The sequence below is a fragment of the Tuber melanosporum genome (genome assembly GCF_000151645.1).
Source record: "Tuber melanosporum whole genome shotgun sequence assembly, scaffold_98, strain Mel28".
NCBI classification, from domain to species: Eukaryota; Fungi; Ascomycota; class Pezizomycetes; order Pezizales; family Tuberaceae; genus Tuber; species Tuber melanosporum.
Genome location: NW_003299148.1, coordinates 92075 through 107600, shown reverse-complemented (window position 1 = coordinate 107600; position 15526 = coordinate 92075). Strand labels below are relative to the sequence as shown.

The 15526-nt window shown below is 47.2% G+C and overlaps 3 protein-coding genes; all 3 read right to left on the bottom strand.

Moving 5' to 3' along the window:
* Nucleotides 1–4663: 4663 nt before the first annotated feature.
* GSTUM_00012174001 (uncharacterized protein) lies at nucleotides 4664–6170 on the bottom strand (the record flags this gene model as incomplete). XM_002842385.2 has 3 exons in its annotated part: nucleotides 4664–5015; nucleotides 5101–5415; nucleotides 5504–6170. 3 exons carry the CDS (start codon nucleotides 6168–6170, stop codon nucleotides 4834–4836), a joined length of 1164 nt encoding a protein of 387 aa, XP_002842431.1. The 3' UTR covers nucleotides 4664–4833.
* A 1487-nt stretch (nucleotides 6171–7657) lies between these two features.
* On the bottom strand, nucleotides 7658–9025 carry GSTUM_00012173001 (uncharacterized protein; the record flags this gene model as incomplete). Its single annotated transcript, XM_002842384.1, has 2 exons — nucleotides 7658–8390; nucleotides 8451–9025. The coding sequence occupies 2 exons, from the start codon at nucleotides 9023–9025 to the stop codon at nucleotides 7658–7660; spliced, it is 1308 nt and encodes a 435-aa protein (XP_002842430.1).
* Nucleotides 9026–10235: 1210 nt separating this feature from the next.
* GSTUM_00012172001 (uncharacterized protein) lies at nucleotides 10236–14180 on the bottom strand. XM_002842383.2 has 3 exons: nucleotides 13098–14180; nucleotides 11291–12885; nucleotides 10236–11228 (listed from the first exon to the last, which is right to left on the bottom strand). Exons 2-3 carry the CDS (start codon nucleotides 12344–12346, stop codon nucleotides 11043–11045), a joined length of 1242 nt encoding a protein of 413 aa, XP_002842429.1. The 5' UTR covers nucleotides 12347–12885; nucleotides 13098–14180; the 3' UTR covers nucleotides 10236–11042.
* Between the last annotated feature and the right edge of the window lie 1346 nt (nucleotides 14181–15526).

Here is a 15526-nt window from a genome sequence, read left to right as displayed (position 1 = left end):
CAGCGAGTTTCAAACATGGCATGCCGATAGAAGTAATGCCGTCCCATTTTGTCATGGGGCCTCGAAAGCGGGAGATGCTTTCGTCAAGTAGGATTCGTAACCCCGCATGCACTCAGTTCACCGCTCACGTTATCCCAGCCCCTTGGTTATCGATCCGCTACGCGAAGGGATTGCTAATCAGAATGTTGACGCCGTTTGCCTATACTGTGATTACCGTGGGCAGAAAGAGCAAACGCCAGCTGTTATAATAATCGGGAATCCTGGTGACCCTCCAGGCGTTTGGCAATCAGCCTGTTGTTGCCTTTCCCTCCAGCGGCTATGGCAGGCAGAGAGAAGAAACACCAGCCGCTACAGCCGGGGGGCTCTCCAGGCATCCTGTAACAGGGTTGCCGGAGATTCCGGAAGCGATCACCAAAACCTTCCGAGCCGCCGGTGGCTCTCTCGGAGGGCGCGCACCTGGACTTCCGAATATTCAGAATCCGGACACGATTCTAGCAAGTCTACATTTGTATTGGTCCACTGGATGAGCTTCTGGCGGAGCACAGAGTCGGGTTTCTACGCTCCTTGCGCCAGATCTTGGATAAATCATCCAATACGAGACTGTCTCTCACCAGGAATTTTAAATTAGTAAACAATTTTGATAAGTATGGTGAAAGTGGTAACACACTGGTATTGAGGAGAATGCTCGTCCATCTTGGTATCTGTGAATAAGTTGAAACCTCTTTAGAAAAGGGAGAAGTTTTCACGAATATTAAGATAAGATAGTTTTTTTTGTACAGGAGACTGAGAGATTTGCACATAATATAGAATTTATTTCATTAGTTTACAAGAAAAAGAAAAAAGCAGATTTATTAGGGTATGGTATTCAAAATTACTCTGCCCTATAGAGTGTTGCCAGGGGTTAAAAAAAATTCTCAATTGAAGGTAAGAGAAACCGTTTCGAAACAGAAGTGCTCCATTTCACCTGTTGCAACCATTTTGAACTGGACCGTTCCTGAACGGTTCCGTTCCCGCCAAACAGAGCCTAAGGTATTTTGCCTTGGAGGACATTTAGAATTGTGACGAGAGTGGTCTACAATATAATAAACAGGCAGCTTACTCTAATGTAAGAAAGGAAAATGGAAGAGTTTTAGCCAAGGTCAAGTTAGATAAAACTCGCATTACAACCTTCCATACAGTCAATGCAGATGGGACTGAAAAAAGACGCTTAATAGTCATTGGATGGGCAGAAACACCACAGGCATTCCAGCACAATAGAATTAATATTCATAACCTACCAATTCTTTACCGCTACAACAAAAAGGCTTGGATGTTAAGTGGATTGTGATATGAATATTTAAGGAATTTTGATCAAAAAATATAAATCCAGAGACAGAATATTATCCTTATTACCGATAACTGCCAAGCCATCCACACCCCAATTCTCAACCTGAGAACTACAAAGAACCAGCTCTACCAGTACTTACGAATATCACCCTTTTCTATCTCCCTCCGAATACTACCTCAAAGCTCCAACCACTTGATCAGGGTATTATTGCTTCTTTCAAAGCGGCATACTGGAGGCAGTATGTGGACTACATAGTTTAATACTTCAATCGACATAGTCAAGCTCCACCAAAGCTCAATATTCTCTCCACAATATACCTCATAGCTGATACATGGGAGTTGATTCCTACCAGTACAATTAGTAACTGCTGGAAGTAGGCTGGTTTGCTTAGTTCTCGTCACTTACCTGCTGAGGACTCTGACTTCCTCGCTGCTTCCTCTGCTCAAACTCGTTTCACTGTCAGAATCCTCAATCCAGGCCTCCCACAAACTAAATTGGATCAAAGATTTTATAACTATTGCCGTGATGAGAGTCTGGAAGATGCTGAGGACCTTGCCAAAATACATGCAATTCTCCCAGATTCCAGATCTCTTGTCTAGGAATATATTAATTTGGGTTTACTTATATGGAATATTGATCATATGGAAACAACATACCTTGACACGGAAGGAGATCTCGATAATGAACTTTTTACCCCCCTACTTCAGCTTTTATCTCCTACCAAAGCTATCCAGTCCCTTCACAACATCTCCCACTACCTTCAGTCACTACCAGTTAGTTCCCTTTCAACTAATACTAGGCGGAAGATTTTGCTCTCTGCAATGGTCAAACAGTCTACCTTTTTAGCCTCTGCTCTTCACTAGTAGGTTTATATTTATTTCTGGTTAAGGAAGAATACCTTTCATATCTCACTTTCAATACTAGATTTTCCAATTCTTGATCATAAAAGAAAGAGAACTATTGTCTTACTAATTATCTTTACTCTATTTGCTATCAAGAATCTCAAAAGAAACAAACTAGCATCAATACTTTTTTTACTCGGATACCTTCCCAGCTGAAGTCTTGGCCACCAGCTCACTCTCAGGCTGATCAACCTTGCTCCATCAGCTTAAGAAGTAACTGGCATAGCAGAAAAGAAAACAGAAACAGAAACAGAAATAGAAACGGAAATAGAAATAGAAATAGAAATAGAAATAGAAATAGAAATAGAAATAGAAATAGAAATAGAAATAGAAATAGAAATGGAAAGAAAGAGAACATGAGGCTTCTCACAGGAGTGAGTGGTCAGAGGTGCCAATCACAATGGTGCAGGGTGGTATTGTAGAGTTGAAGGTAGGAGAAACAGAAGGTGATAGTGTAACTACAGATGAGGAAGAGTTAGAACAAGCTAGAGGCAGCAGTTTCAGTGGGTATGAGAGGGACCAAACTCATCACAATATGTACCCCCATCCATATGACTCGTAGGACCTAAATCTCTTTCCCTCTCAGTATGATTTTGGCTTTAGCCAAACATATGCCAATCTGCTTCTCTAGTTGCCAATTGTCTATTATAGCAGGTTAAATTTGTATGGGAACAGGGGTACAAAATCTGAAAAATCTATTCATATTCACTATCCAATAAAATTCGTTATAGCAAGAATATTTCTATGAGAAATCCAAACTCCACCACAATTTGTTCGGTTTTTTCACTATAAAGGGGTCCATTATAGCGGGGTGCGACTGTACATATGTATAATATGCATATGCATATGGGTGAGAGACTAAGGCAGTGCTATAGCTCACGAGTCCTCGAGTACTGTACAGTGCCGCACATAGCCACCCACGAACAAAAGGAGGAGGAGGACGAGATGAGGTCAAAAATCAAGATGAAAAAAAAAAAAAAAAAAAAAAAAAAGACGCATACCTCGATTACGGTAGAGTAGACATACAGTAACACTCAAAACAAAAACAACGCCAATAACGTCTTGTACAGTACTACATCTACCTGTAGAAGAGGGGTGGGTGGGTATGCAGACGCTACAAGTGCAGTACAGTACAGAGTGAGAGCCTACGGTAGATAATTTAATACAACACAGCCTTCAGTCGGACGGACGGACGTATGATACAAACCGTGCTCGACACAGAACTCCGACCCGTGACCTACACTAGACTGCAGTACTCCCCAACACAGGTTATAACCTAACTATCAGGATGAAAAATGAAAAAGAAAAGAGTCTGGCAGGTCCACAAATGTCCACCAAAGTCCACAGATGTCCACCCCCCCCCCCCTCCTCCCCCCGTTCCATTCCCGCCCTGCCCGACTATGGTATAAAGCAAAACCGAATCAAACCAAGCCAAAAACTGAATGCCCGCTCACGTATCATGTTATTTACATATAAAACTCCCCCGACGGCAAAACAAAAAGAAACCACTCCGCCGGATTGCCTTCAATTCAGCCTATCCCCTAGGTTAGAACAGAACCAAGGGCACAGCACTCGAGTTAACGTAAACGCATCTCCCAATTTTACTTGTAGGTACTGTACTCGTGCAAGTGCACTGCGATACTCGAGCACTGCTCGCGCATGTAGACCCCCCAGTTTACGATACGGGACTATAAATATCATAGGCTTGGACATCCGAGCCCAGCTTGATCTGGTGCCTTGCGTTTGGCTAACTTCAATCACTAATTTATGATAATATTATTATGATATCATACTATGGGGACCGGATTTCCCTTAGCCTCACCATTGCCCTATCTGTTTTGCCTATAGGGTACGGTAGTATAGTGTAGTTAGTGGGGGGTGGGGACTAACACGATATCGCAAACTACAGAGTTCTTGAGATTCGGAGTATAGTACGGTATGTGATAGAGAAGTATAGTACCGTAGGCATTGGAGTCACAGCGGAAGCTTTGCTCAGTGGAGTTTCTGTATCATACTCGAGTAACGACTGTGCTTGACCTGTGCTTCAACGGCTAAGCTTCAACGGCTAAGCCTAGGGCTTGCCCGCCTGCTCGCTCAATGCTTAGGCTAGCCCGCCGCTCGGGGGTTAGAATACCTTGTAAACCAGACCGACCAGCCCAGGCTAGGGTCGAACGAAAAAAAAACGACACCATAAGGCCGCAGTGGCACCCATCAAAAAAAAAAAAAAAAAAAGTGGCAGAAAATTGTCAAAAACAGTATTTGAATTCCCTTTCGAAAGTTTGGTCTCTCGTACATATAAAACTACACTTTAGAGCAAGCAGTGTTTACCAAGATACAGTAATCGAAAGGGATGAGGAAATTAACGTATGACTCGAATCCGAAAAGAAGAGTCCAGTAAGCTTTTGTAGAGACCGGACGTGCCCTGACAGAAAGCTAAAGCGGATGTTACGGGTACAGAAGGAAGGGCTGCTGTTGTGAAGGGGTTGTGAAAAATGGAAAATACTTTTGTACAGAGAATCTAGTAAAGGGTTAGTAGAAAAGAAAGGAAATTTAGAAGCCCTCTTCGCTGTACATCCTACCATTACATCCGGGAAGGCCACGGGCCTAGTCCTCTGGGAGGATTATCCGTTTCTCAGAGAACTTCTTCGTCATCTCTCCAATGACACGGTTGAAGGAAGACGCAGCACCTCTCTCCTGGGTGAATCTCACCACACCAGATCCAGTCTTTCTAGATCCTCCGTAAGCACGAATTTCGCCCACAAAAGAAACCTCCTTAATATTAAGACCTATACAACACCCTCGTGAGTATTTTTTTACTTGAAAACACCCTCTAGAGAAAGGATCACGACTAAACTCGGAAGGCAATCTTACTGTTAGGAGTTCCGACTCTAGCCCTCATAACCAAAGACTTGCGATCATCCTCAACAATCACCAGTCCATATTTGACCCATTCCTTCCAAAGCTTCATAATCTCTTTACGCGCAACCATGGGTGAGATGTTGAAGCAGATCACGCGACTAGCCGGCTTGACGTTAAGGAATTTCATGAACCAATTGCGTTGGGACATGACCTTAGTGAACTGATCCTCCTCGAAGCCCCCAAAGCTACCACTCCCCTCTTTCGAGCCCTGAGGAACCGTAAAGCAAGATGTGAGCCCGTTTCCAATGCTCTGGGTGTCGCCACGATCTAGTAGTAGTACTGGTCAGCACAATGAAAAACACGAAAAAAACCTCACTGTTCGACTGTAGATGTCAAATGAGCTATACAGCCATACCATTAGAAGTCCCAAAAGCCAACAAGCCCCCAGCATCACGACTAGCCCACCTCTTAAGAAGATTTCCAGAACGACGCCCAAAAGTGCCCTTGATCCCGCCTGAGACAATCTCTTCAACCGCAGGATCCTTAGACTCAGGTGCGATTTTGCTCTTTCCCTTCAAAACATCAAAAAGGGAACGCTTCTTCTTGACCCCCTTTACCAAAGGTTCCATAACCGCTGTCGCGAGGGCACCGGACATGACTGGATTCACCTTTGTAGCGATGGTGCGAGTTTCGTCATTCGCCAACCTTAGGGATTGTCTCTCGTCCCCGTGTGTTGAGGGCAGAATTAGCTCTGGATTGAATCCGGCAGACTCATCTTTGACAGCTGGCAACTGGCTCAAACGTTTCGAATTCCTACTCCCATCCCCAGCTCTGTCGATAGGCACATGGCGATTCACGACACTCTTCGGACGTATCCTCAACGGGGCCGGCTCGAATTTATCAACACGAGTCAGATTATCGGATTGCCTTTTCGGATGACGGCGTGCCAACGAGACATTCCGATTTGGCTGTGGTGCAGAAACCACCCTCGACTTGCTGCCAACGCCCCCACGAGTAATACCCAAGCCTTGGTTCTGCGCTTCGAGTTTTGCAATTTTCTCCTTCTCAAAGATATGAGGCATGGGAATAGTGTTATTAGTGCCAGCCAAATTGAGCGGCCTCCCGCCTTGAGAAATAGCACGAAGTTGATTAGAGGGTGGCCCGAAGGAAATCGGACGTTCCATGAGTTTATCAAAGTGCTCAAGAACATCGTCCAGGCAACCTTTATCGGGGTCAGGTTCGTCATCATCAAAAATTCTAAGCGTGCTACGACCATTCGAGCATTTTCTAATAAGCGCTTCTGGAGGTAAAGTCGGTAGTGGCCTATCATCGCCATCCCTACGAGATTGCTGAGCTCTAATAGTAGCCGGAGAATCGACCGTATAAGAGCTTGTATCGCCAGTGTCGCAAACACTTCTCACGGTACTAAGCGTGTTGAGTGACCCCGGAGAGCCGAAAGCCCTGTCACAAGCTGCTTCAAGCTCTTCACTGGCTATCCGCCGCCTCTCTGCATCTATTTGCTCGCTGGCATGGTATGCTCTTCGACCGGGCTTGCCCGCGCGGACACCCTTCCCATCCGTAGCCATTCCATCATTAACAGAGGTCGAGAGTCTCTCGGTGGTATCAATACTCTCCTTTCTTCCTTTAGGTATAAATATTCCCGGACTGATCTCAAATCTTGGTGTATCCTCTCGACCAAATCCAACAGCATGGGTACGTGTACCGCGCTCATCGTCGATCCAAACAGGGTCTTGTGGTGGATTCCTTGAGGCAGCTGACCCACCAGCTCTTGCATGGCGATTATTGAGACTGGTATTGCGTTTAAAGCTAACACGACGTTTGGAATGGCCGTTTGATCTGAAAAGTGATGGAGACGTGCTTGTATGGCTTGCCAATGAGGACCGAGAGCGATACCGACCACCAGTACTATTCGTGTTAACAGCATGAAGGTAATGATGGTGGCGGATGGAGCCCGTTGCAGATACTCGGGAGGATACTCCCCTTAATCGGACAGAATTTTGGTTGCGATTATCTGCAATACTATGCCTACCCCTCACGGACCGTAGGCGATCACCTGCTTTTTCTCGTGCATTGTAGTTCACGCGGCCGCCGCCATCGATCGATTCGGCTTGTGGCTTTCCTCTAGTGGGAGGGCGATAGTCAACAACATCGCCACCAGCTGCAGAGGCACCAGGGGTTTCTCTATGTCTACCACGCCGTGCTACAGTCCCGGCACGTCTTCCCTGTCGACTGCCGATCCGGCGTTGAGGTAGATGGGTGGATGTTGAACTGCCAGATGTCTGAGAGCTTTTACGCTCTTCGGAGATTCCGGGATAATTTTCCAAATGTTCATATCGATACTTCATCAATAGGAAATAGAATACCTTTTCTTGGTTGTGTCTGTAATTGCAAACAAGATGTTACAGTTAGTTTTGCTTTCACGCCATAATTCGCGCAATCCAAACATTTACATTATCGAAACAACCCCCCGCAAGAGCCACGACTCACAACATCCACTCGAATCCCAGATAACATGCTTCAGGCCGGAGCCCAAGGGTAAGGCAATCACTTACACATTATTCAACAACCTCTCGATCAGGGCATTTTCTTCAACACCTTGCCAAAGAGTCTGCAAATTCTTTAATATCTCACCATCGATATCTCTTCCATGCTTTACTGGTCGTCCGATATCTTTCGAGCGCGGAGGCTTCGGACCCCTATCGGCCTCCTCGCCTGTGACCGGGTCCAAAGGGGCGTACATCCGCACAAGAGGGTGTTTCCAGATCTCTTCCATGGATATGCGCTCTTCAGGGTCGATGGTCAGCATTCTCGTTATTAGGTCCTGTGCTTCTATCGAGAATTCAACTGGCATAACAAATCGTCCCTTCATAACCTTTTGCAACAGCTTCCGAATATTGTCGTCATCGAACGGGAGGTACCCAGCCAAAAGAGCGAACAGAATGATACCACAAGACCAAATATCAGACTTCGCCCCATCATAATGCTTTCCCGAAACAATCTCAGGGGACGCATAGTGAGGAGATCCACAAGGAGTGTCTAGGAGAGATCCATGAGGCTGTAGAGCAGCCATACCAAAATCAGCAATCTTGATATTTCCATTGGAATCGAGTAAAAGATTCTCTGGCTTTAAATCGCGATGGCAGATATTAAAATGCTGGCAGTAATCGATCCCAGAAAGAATTTGACGGAAGTACATAAGAGCCTCAGGCTCCGGCAGACGGCCACGGCGAGTCAAGTAATCAAAGAGTTCGCCACCTTCGATGTATTCCAGAACAAGATATCTACCGATTGTGTCCGTTTTTAGCATGATGGAACCACACTCGCGCAGCAGGCTGACTTACAGCTCTCCACGATTCTCCCAAACATCCCACAGACCCATAACATTCGGATGGCAAATCAACTTCATAATAACCACCTCTCGCTCCAAGCCCGGTGGTAGAGGTCTCTCCTGCCCATTTTCACCAACCATCTCATCATTCCCCTTTCCAACGATCTTAATGGCGGCGAATTGACCGGTCTCGACATGCTTAGCCAGTCTAACTCTTCCGCTACTTCCCTTCCCTAGAGTACGTCCAAGGAGCCACGGGCCAACCTGTGCCTTGACTCTAGCACGGTGTGCGTTCGGCTTCTGGGGTGGGGGGGTCGAAGGGGGGGGGTCGACAGGACTCGAGGAGGTATCCCCAACATACTCTCCAGTGCCATGAGGCTCGTAGGAGTCGGCCTGCTTGTATGATCTGTTCGATGTTTGCTGAGTGGTCTTCTGCTGCTCCTGATTATCGAATGCTCGGGGCTTGGAATAGTTGGGTGGAGCCGGTGCTCTAGTTGATGAAGAATAAGCTACATTAACGGGTGTATCCTGCAAAGGTCTCCGAGAACCTCTATACGAAGTCCGATCGCCTTTGCCACGAGACTCCATGGCAGGTATTAGTCTATAAGGATATTACAACAGGGCTTGACCTATGGCCCTGCGTTAGAATCGCCCCTGTGAGAAATCAAGCTAAGATGGTGATTGACAGAAGCAGTGCTTACTGGATTAAGGAAATACGTACTGCCGGCAAATAAAATTAATCTATTTGATAAGGAAGGAATGATGGGTGTTTGTGTGAATGAACAGAGGGTGTCGTGGAGGAAGGAGGGAAGTTGTTCTGGAAGTTTGTTATGATACCTGAGCTCAGGCACGGAAGGCCAGTCGCCGAAATTATGGTATAGCCCGCAAAACCTGCGCCAACGTAAATGTGCAAGCGTAGTACGGTTACTACAGGATGGGGTGACGACGAAGGAAAAAATTAGAAAAGGCTAAGAAAATGGAGGTGAAAACGCAATTGTTGAGAGAACCAAAGAGAAATATTAAAGATCGACAGCAATGCCCTAGGGCAAAACTCAATTCAACACAAATGAGTGTAGTGGATGAACAAAAGACAAGACAAAGATAAAGGAAGGAAGGAAGGAAGGAAAAAGTAGAAGTGTCAACTCTCCATGGATTATCCGGAGAAGAGAATCCCCCCACGATAGAGGTCAGATATCACCAAGTGAGTGGACAGACCAAAGGGGGAAGGGTAAACCAGAAAAAAAGGAACGGATGCTGTTCACAAGCATTTCATAAGCAAATTATCATGTTAGCTGCAAGCCCTCACAAAAGGAGGGCTATACACACACACACACACACATCTTTTGCATACTTGCTATGTGAATTCCTCATGACAGGAATGCCTTCAAATATTCCACCTTCAATGTCACAAAATGAATTGCGTCGATCACCCGACGTCCAGCGCCTCAGTCAGGGATGTGCACAGACTCCCGTTGTCCAAACCTGGTAAAGTTGGCATTTCTTTGCGAAGATCTTCCCCCACACAGAGCCTCATTCACACTTAAACGAGAGAACAACCGGGAAAACAACACAGCACATCTCTGACCCCCTCTCTACGAGCGAGAATCAAACATTCCATTGTGTGCTAAGATTTCCGGTGAATAACAACACAACAGCATGCCACAGGCGCCCACTTTCTTCGCTTCATGTCACCCATCACACAGCGTATGGATATGTTGCATTGCACAAAGGTAACGCATCACCTGATCCCATCACCCACAAGTCCTAACCAAATCAACACCCTAACGCCGGCAAATTCTTCAGCGACGTTTACTTCTTCAATAGTATAATACGGTAACCTAATCACAACAATAATTCGAAGCCCAGGATATGATATGATACCGCAATGACAGAATCACCGAAAGGGTTATCCTTCCTCCCCGCCGCCGATGAACACTGGGATATATCGCCACCGCAAGCAATCAGGACAAACCCCTGCCAATGTTGCTACCATCAATTAAAATTCAAGCACCCCCCCCCCGGCACCAGATATAAAGCATACAACACCGCTAAATATTTTCCCTCCTGCCGTTTGCCTCACCCAACAGTAGAAAGAAAGCAAGATATGGACCAATCGAACGAACAGAACAGATGATATATCGACAGCAAAGCCAAAGATTACGCGGCTTTACCAGTCCCCATAGGAAAGCAAAATCCAAAAGCCCGAGGAATTATAAGAGAAGAAAATACTAAAAATCAATCGCCGCCCACGCCAAACAAGAAGCGCCTTTTGCATACACGTAAAGAAAGAAAGACAGAAAATCATGCTAGGTATTCCGTCGAGAAAAGCACAAAAAAGCACAAAATCCTCCAGCCCCATAATATTTTGACACGAAACAGATATATAAAAAAGCACTACTCCCATATTGAGCAAAGAGTCGCACCATAAACACATAACAAATGCCGAGAAGAATGCGAAGAATGGACATGTGGTAAGAGAACCGAAAGAATAAGGTCTTTATAACGACAATAGACGAAAGGTATCGAGGGTATCCACCAAGAAAATATTATAGCTTACAAGTCTCGAAGAGCCGAGAGATAGATGACAAGCTGTCAAGGTACTATATTATCGGTCATGCTTTATCATACCACCAGCGCTCCCTGGTGGACTGGCGTTTCGTTCCGGGCCAGGATTTCTAGCACTAACCGGTGAGACGCTAGGTGATTGTTTCGAATCCTGTCCAGTAGTAGCAGGCGAAGGTTGTCCTTGAAGATGGTCGTTCTTTCCGCATCCCTTAACAAGGCGATGCCTCTGCAACACGTTATTAGTTCAATACTCTCAAAAACTTTGCCACTGCGGGACTTGGTTCTCACCTTTAGAGCGTCCTTCCTACTGAAGCTCTTCTCGCAGTTATTGCAAGGGAAGGGCTTAACAGCCAGATGTATCCTCTTGTGTCGCTTCAGGTCGTGGTTTCTGTTGAAGCTTTGAGGGCACTGGTCACACTTGAAGGGTCGCTCGGTTTGTTGCTGTTGATGGTGAGCACCGGGATGGTGATGGGTCATCATGCCTGGGTGTCCGTGTAAGATCCCACCCATAACTGGTCCGCCTACCCCCGGAAGAGGGTACTGAGGCTTGTAATTCGGTTGCAACGGGACTAGTGGCGGGTACTGGGGCCCAGAGTTCATCTGTCTACCCATAACACTCGAGGGCGACATTTGAAGGCCTTGTTGTTGCTGCTGTCCATAATAGGGCTGCGAGGGGTTTGGAGGAGGTAACGAACCTTGAGGGGAATACGGATCGTGATTTTGTTGTGATTGGCTGTTCATTGGAGGGTGGGGCTGGTTAGGGTGCTGATTGGGTTGAAGGTAGGCAGCAGCGTAGTTACCATGGACATTCGACCCCGGCCCTATCGAAGGTAAACCTGATCCAGCTACCGCAGCGATTGGGTGGCCCCCAGCACTGGTCGAGATGGGTATCCCGCCTGTATAGGGCGACGGATTGTCAAAACTGGGGGGGTGAACTAACTCCCCAGTGGCAGGGCTTGAGGGTCTGCTGTTTCCTCTGTTCAACGTTACGCCAGGCGAGGTAAACCCTCTAACCCCAAAGTTTGAGTTTGTGGAACTCTGGATCCCTCCTGACGTATACGAAGCATTTGCTGAGGCTGAGCCGTAACCATAGGGCGAACTATTCGAGGTAGCAGGCCAATAACCAACCGGGGAAAACTGTCCCATGGCAGATACCGTTCCAGCACTACTACCACCACTGCTCAATGGACTGGTTATCTCGTTGGGTCCCATTGGTGGGGGAGTAAGTACACTATTGCCGCCAAAGCTCGAGTAGGGTGCTCTTGTGGTGTTGAGATGGAACTGGGGAAGCGGATGTTGCTGCCTCCGCGCAGCAAGGCCCGAAGACATGTCGTGGGTGCTCATCAAAGAGGAGCTCTGTGCTAATGTGGCAGCCAGGTTGGAGATCTCTTCACGGACTGGAGGAGGGAAAGGTCTTGTTTCTGCGTCGCTAGTAGTGGGTGGTGTGGGAAGGGTCCTAGCGACCGAGGATTGGTAGTTAAATGGCGCAGATTGCAAGTACGATAGCGAAGGTGGCGAAGTACCTGAGCCCAGGGAAGGTGTCAAAATCGAGGGAGAAGAGGCAGTAGTAGAGGAAGCCCCCGAGGAGCTTCCTCCCCAATATTGGGCTTGCTGGCCCTGGGAGGGATCCAGGGAGGGCAGTGGATACTTGTCTGCCGCGCTTAGGGTCGGCGACGGATAGGAAGACTGCGGTGTCGGCGGAATAAAGAGTTGGAGAGGCGAAACTGTTTCCCGTGAGAACGGGGGGTAGCTGAGGGCCGCCGTGGTGAAGACTTTGACGGAAAATGCCCCTAGGAGGGAAGGGGGTATATAGCGCAGCCGCCTTGGAGGCTGGGATCTCGTAGCGGAGGTTGGGACAGCTCAACGAGAGGCGCAACAGGCTGCTAGATCACTTGAGTCAGCGACATGAAGTTCAGGTGGATGACAGCGGCAAAGGAAGAACCAACAACAGCAGGATAGGCACAAAAGGGGAGGGAAAGGATGAAATAAAAATAAAAAAGTTGTGACGAACTATGAAGGTGGGTAATGGTAGGGGATAGGGCTGGATGCACTAAGGATGGATTGGAAGCCGGGAGAAGTGCAATACAATACATACCTCAGTTACTTCAGTTACTAGCTGTTGGGTAGTTGTTGGAGGCGGAGATGTTAGGTGGAGTGGTAGTGGAAGAGAAAGGATTTGTTGTGTGAAGATGGGTGCAGGTGTCTGATGCTGTTAAAGGGAAAGATGGGCGGCGGGCAAGGACGCAGTATGAATATGCGGGGAGTGCGTGGATGGGAACAGTAATGATACAAGTGGGAGGGGGTGTGGCAGATGGTGCAGAGGTGATAATAGTTGATGTCCGGTCCAAAGAGAGCAAGGAGCGGGCGATCACCACGTTTTTTAGATGTTGCCGAACAAGCCTTCTGGTGAGGGATCTACCGAGAAGAAGCGACAACCCGAAGGAATGGTATCGAGACAGGAACCGGTTTGGTAAACGACAAAAAAAGGCACCGCTATATCAAGAGCCAGACAGCTGGGTAGAGTTGGAATTGGAGGTCGTCCCAAGCTTCTGATTGCTGGCAGAAATGGCTGGCTGGCTTCTCGCAGGATGGATGCGCCTCTGAAGATATACTAGCGTCTTCGAGTATGGGTATGTGAAGGAAAGAAGGGAAAGATAGGAGAAGAAGACGCAGGAGATAATAAGGAGGAGAATTAAAGGCAGGTGATGGGATACAACCAAAACGTGTGGGCCTAGAAAGTGTGTGAGGGTTTTCCGAACCGCAATTGAATCGTGAAAATGGCAAGCTCAGTGATGCTAAAATTTCCCCAGCTGGTTGCTTGCTTCTTGCTTGCTGCTGCTCCTCCTCCTCCTGCTTTACTCCTCAGAGACTGAAGATAAATGTCTTACTGTAGCTTGTGCGTGCTTGCGGGCTGGGACCGGGGGGGGGGAGTGGTAATAGTGAGGTGAATCGTGCAGGTATGTAGAGACAGGGGCGAACACTGGAATCTCTCAGGGGATTGAAAATCGGAGAGACCGGGGTGGAGGGAGAGGAGGGAGAGGAGTACAAAATGCTGCGCTATAGGGACGGCCTGGAATCTGACCCCCTTGTCACTCTTGCCTCTCTGTTGGTCTCGGTTTTGATTGACTTTTTGTGAGGTGAGACAATAAGGCCTGAATGGAGCGGTATTGGGTTCACGGGTGGTGTTGGCGCGCCCGGGATGGGATGGATATATGTGATTGATGGAATTGACCTCTTGTATGGCGGTAGCCGAGCGTACGACGGCCTAATCGATATCTGAGTGTAACTATCCCAGCAGAGGATCAATTGATTGAATGCCAGGCTATCCCCAGCGGAAAGATCTGGGTAATCTGACTGGATGCGTACGGTACCGTACTAAATGTAGGGATGAGGGATGGGGTTGGCGTGATAAGTGCAACTGAGGCGGGGGTGGGGGGAGGCAAGTTAAATCTGATCCTTCAGGAAGACTTTACGAGTACTGTATGCTTTGCTATGTTACGATACACCATAAATTCAAAAACAGGAACCATTGATGCGTGAGAATTTTAAGTTAAAAAACAAAAAAGAAAGGGTAAATAAGAAAGAGAGCGTGGAGGGAGGTCCGGAAAAAAAGACCCCCCCCCCCTTCGAAAAAACCGAAAAGAAAAAAGAAAAAAGAAAACCTCGTGAGGCAAAGACAATACGGTAGGTTTTGCACAACCGAGCAAGACCGCGCCCACATCTTCACCCATGTGCAGGCACACCCCAGATGGCGAGTACGGTACACTGTTACCTCATTCATTATCACCGGATAGTATGGATCTGGAAGAGATGGGACGAAACAACCAGCCGGCCCTATGAAAATGGCTGATGGGAAAGGGAAAAAAAAAAAAAAAACTCGAGAGAGAGACCAAATTAGGACGGTCTCCTCCAAGACTTATTAGTATGGAGAAGATTGGAGGGGAGAGGAAGAAAGGAGGGGAGAATAAAAAATCCCCCCGAGGAATAGGCAAAGCAATGTAATGTCATCGATACTGCACTCGTATCGATAGGATACGATACCAAATCCGTATTCGAACGACTGAGATGGCAGAAAGGGGGGAGAAGGGCGGGAGGCAAAATGCTTCTGCGGTCGGGTTCGCAGTGTTCGTACAGAATTCGGAATACACTATGTCCGTCGAATGCCAACCGGTATTTTGGCCCTGAATTGCCCCTAGAGACCCACCTTGCATCTGGAGAAACAGAAATCTAGGCCAATGTTGAAGTCTAGTTGAACACCATATCATTTAGTAAGGGCCGGATTGGAGCTAAGCCAACGAGGGGGCAGTATGACCCCAAAATCGCCACACTTTAAGCAAATGCGAACGGGAACCGAGCAGAAACCCCCCCCCATGTAAATCCGACTTTTACAAGTACGAGGGTGTAAGGGTAAGTGATCGGAAAGGATATGATTGGTGGATCTTGTCAACGTCGGAAATCAAGATTCAGCAATCCAAATCCAGCTTTTGGAGTGAGGTTATCCAAGATGGAGTCTGTCACCACAGC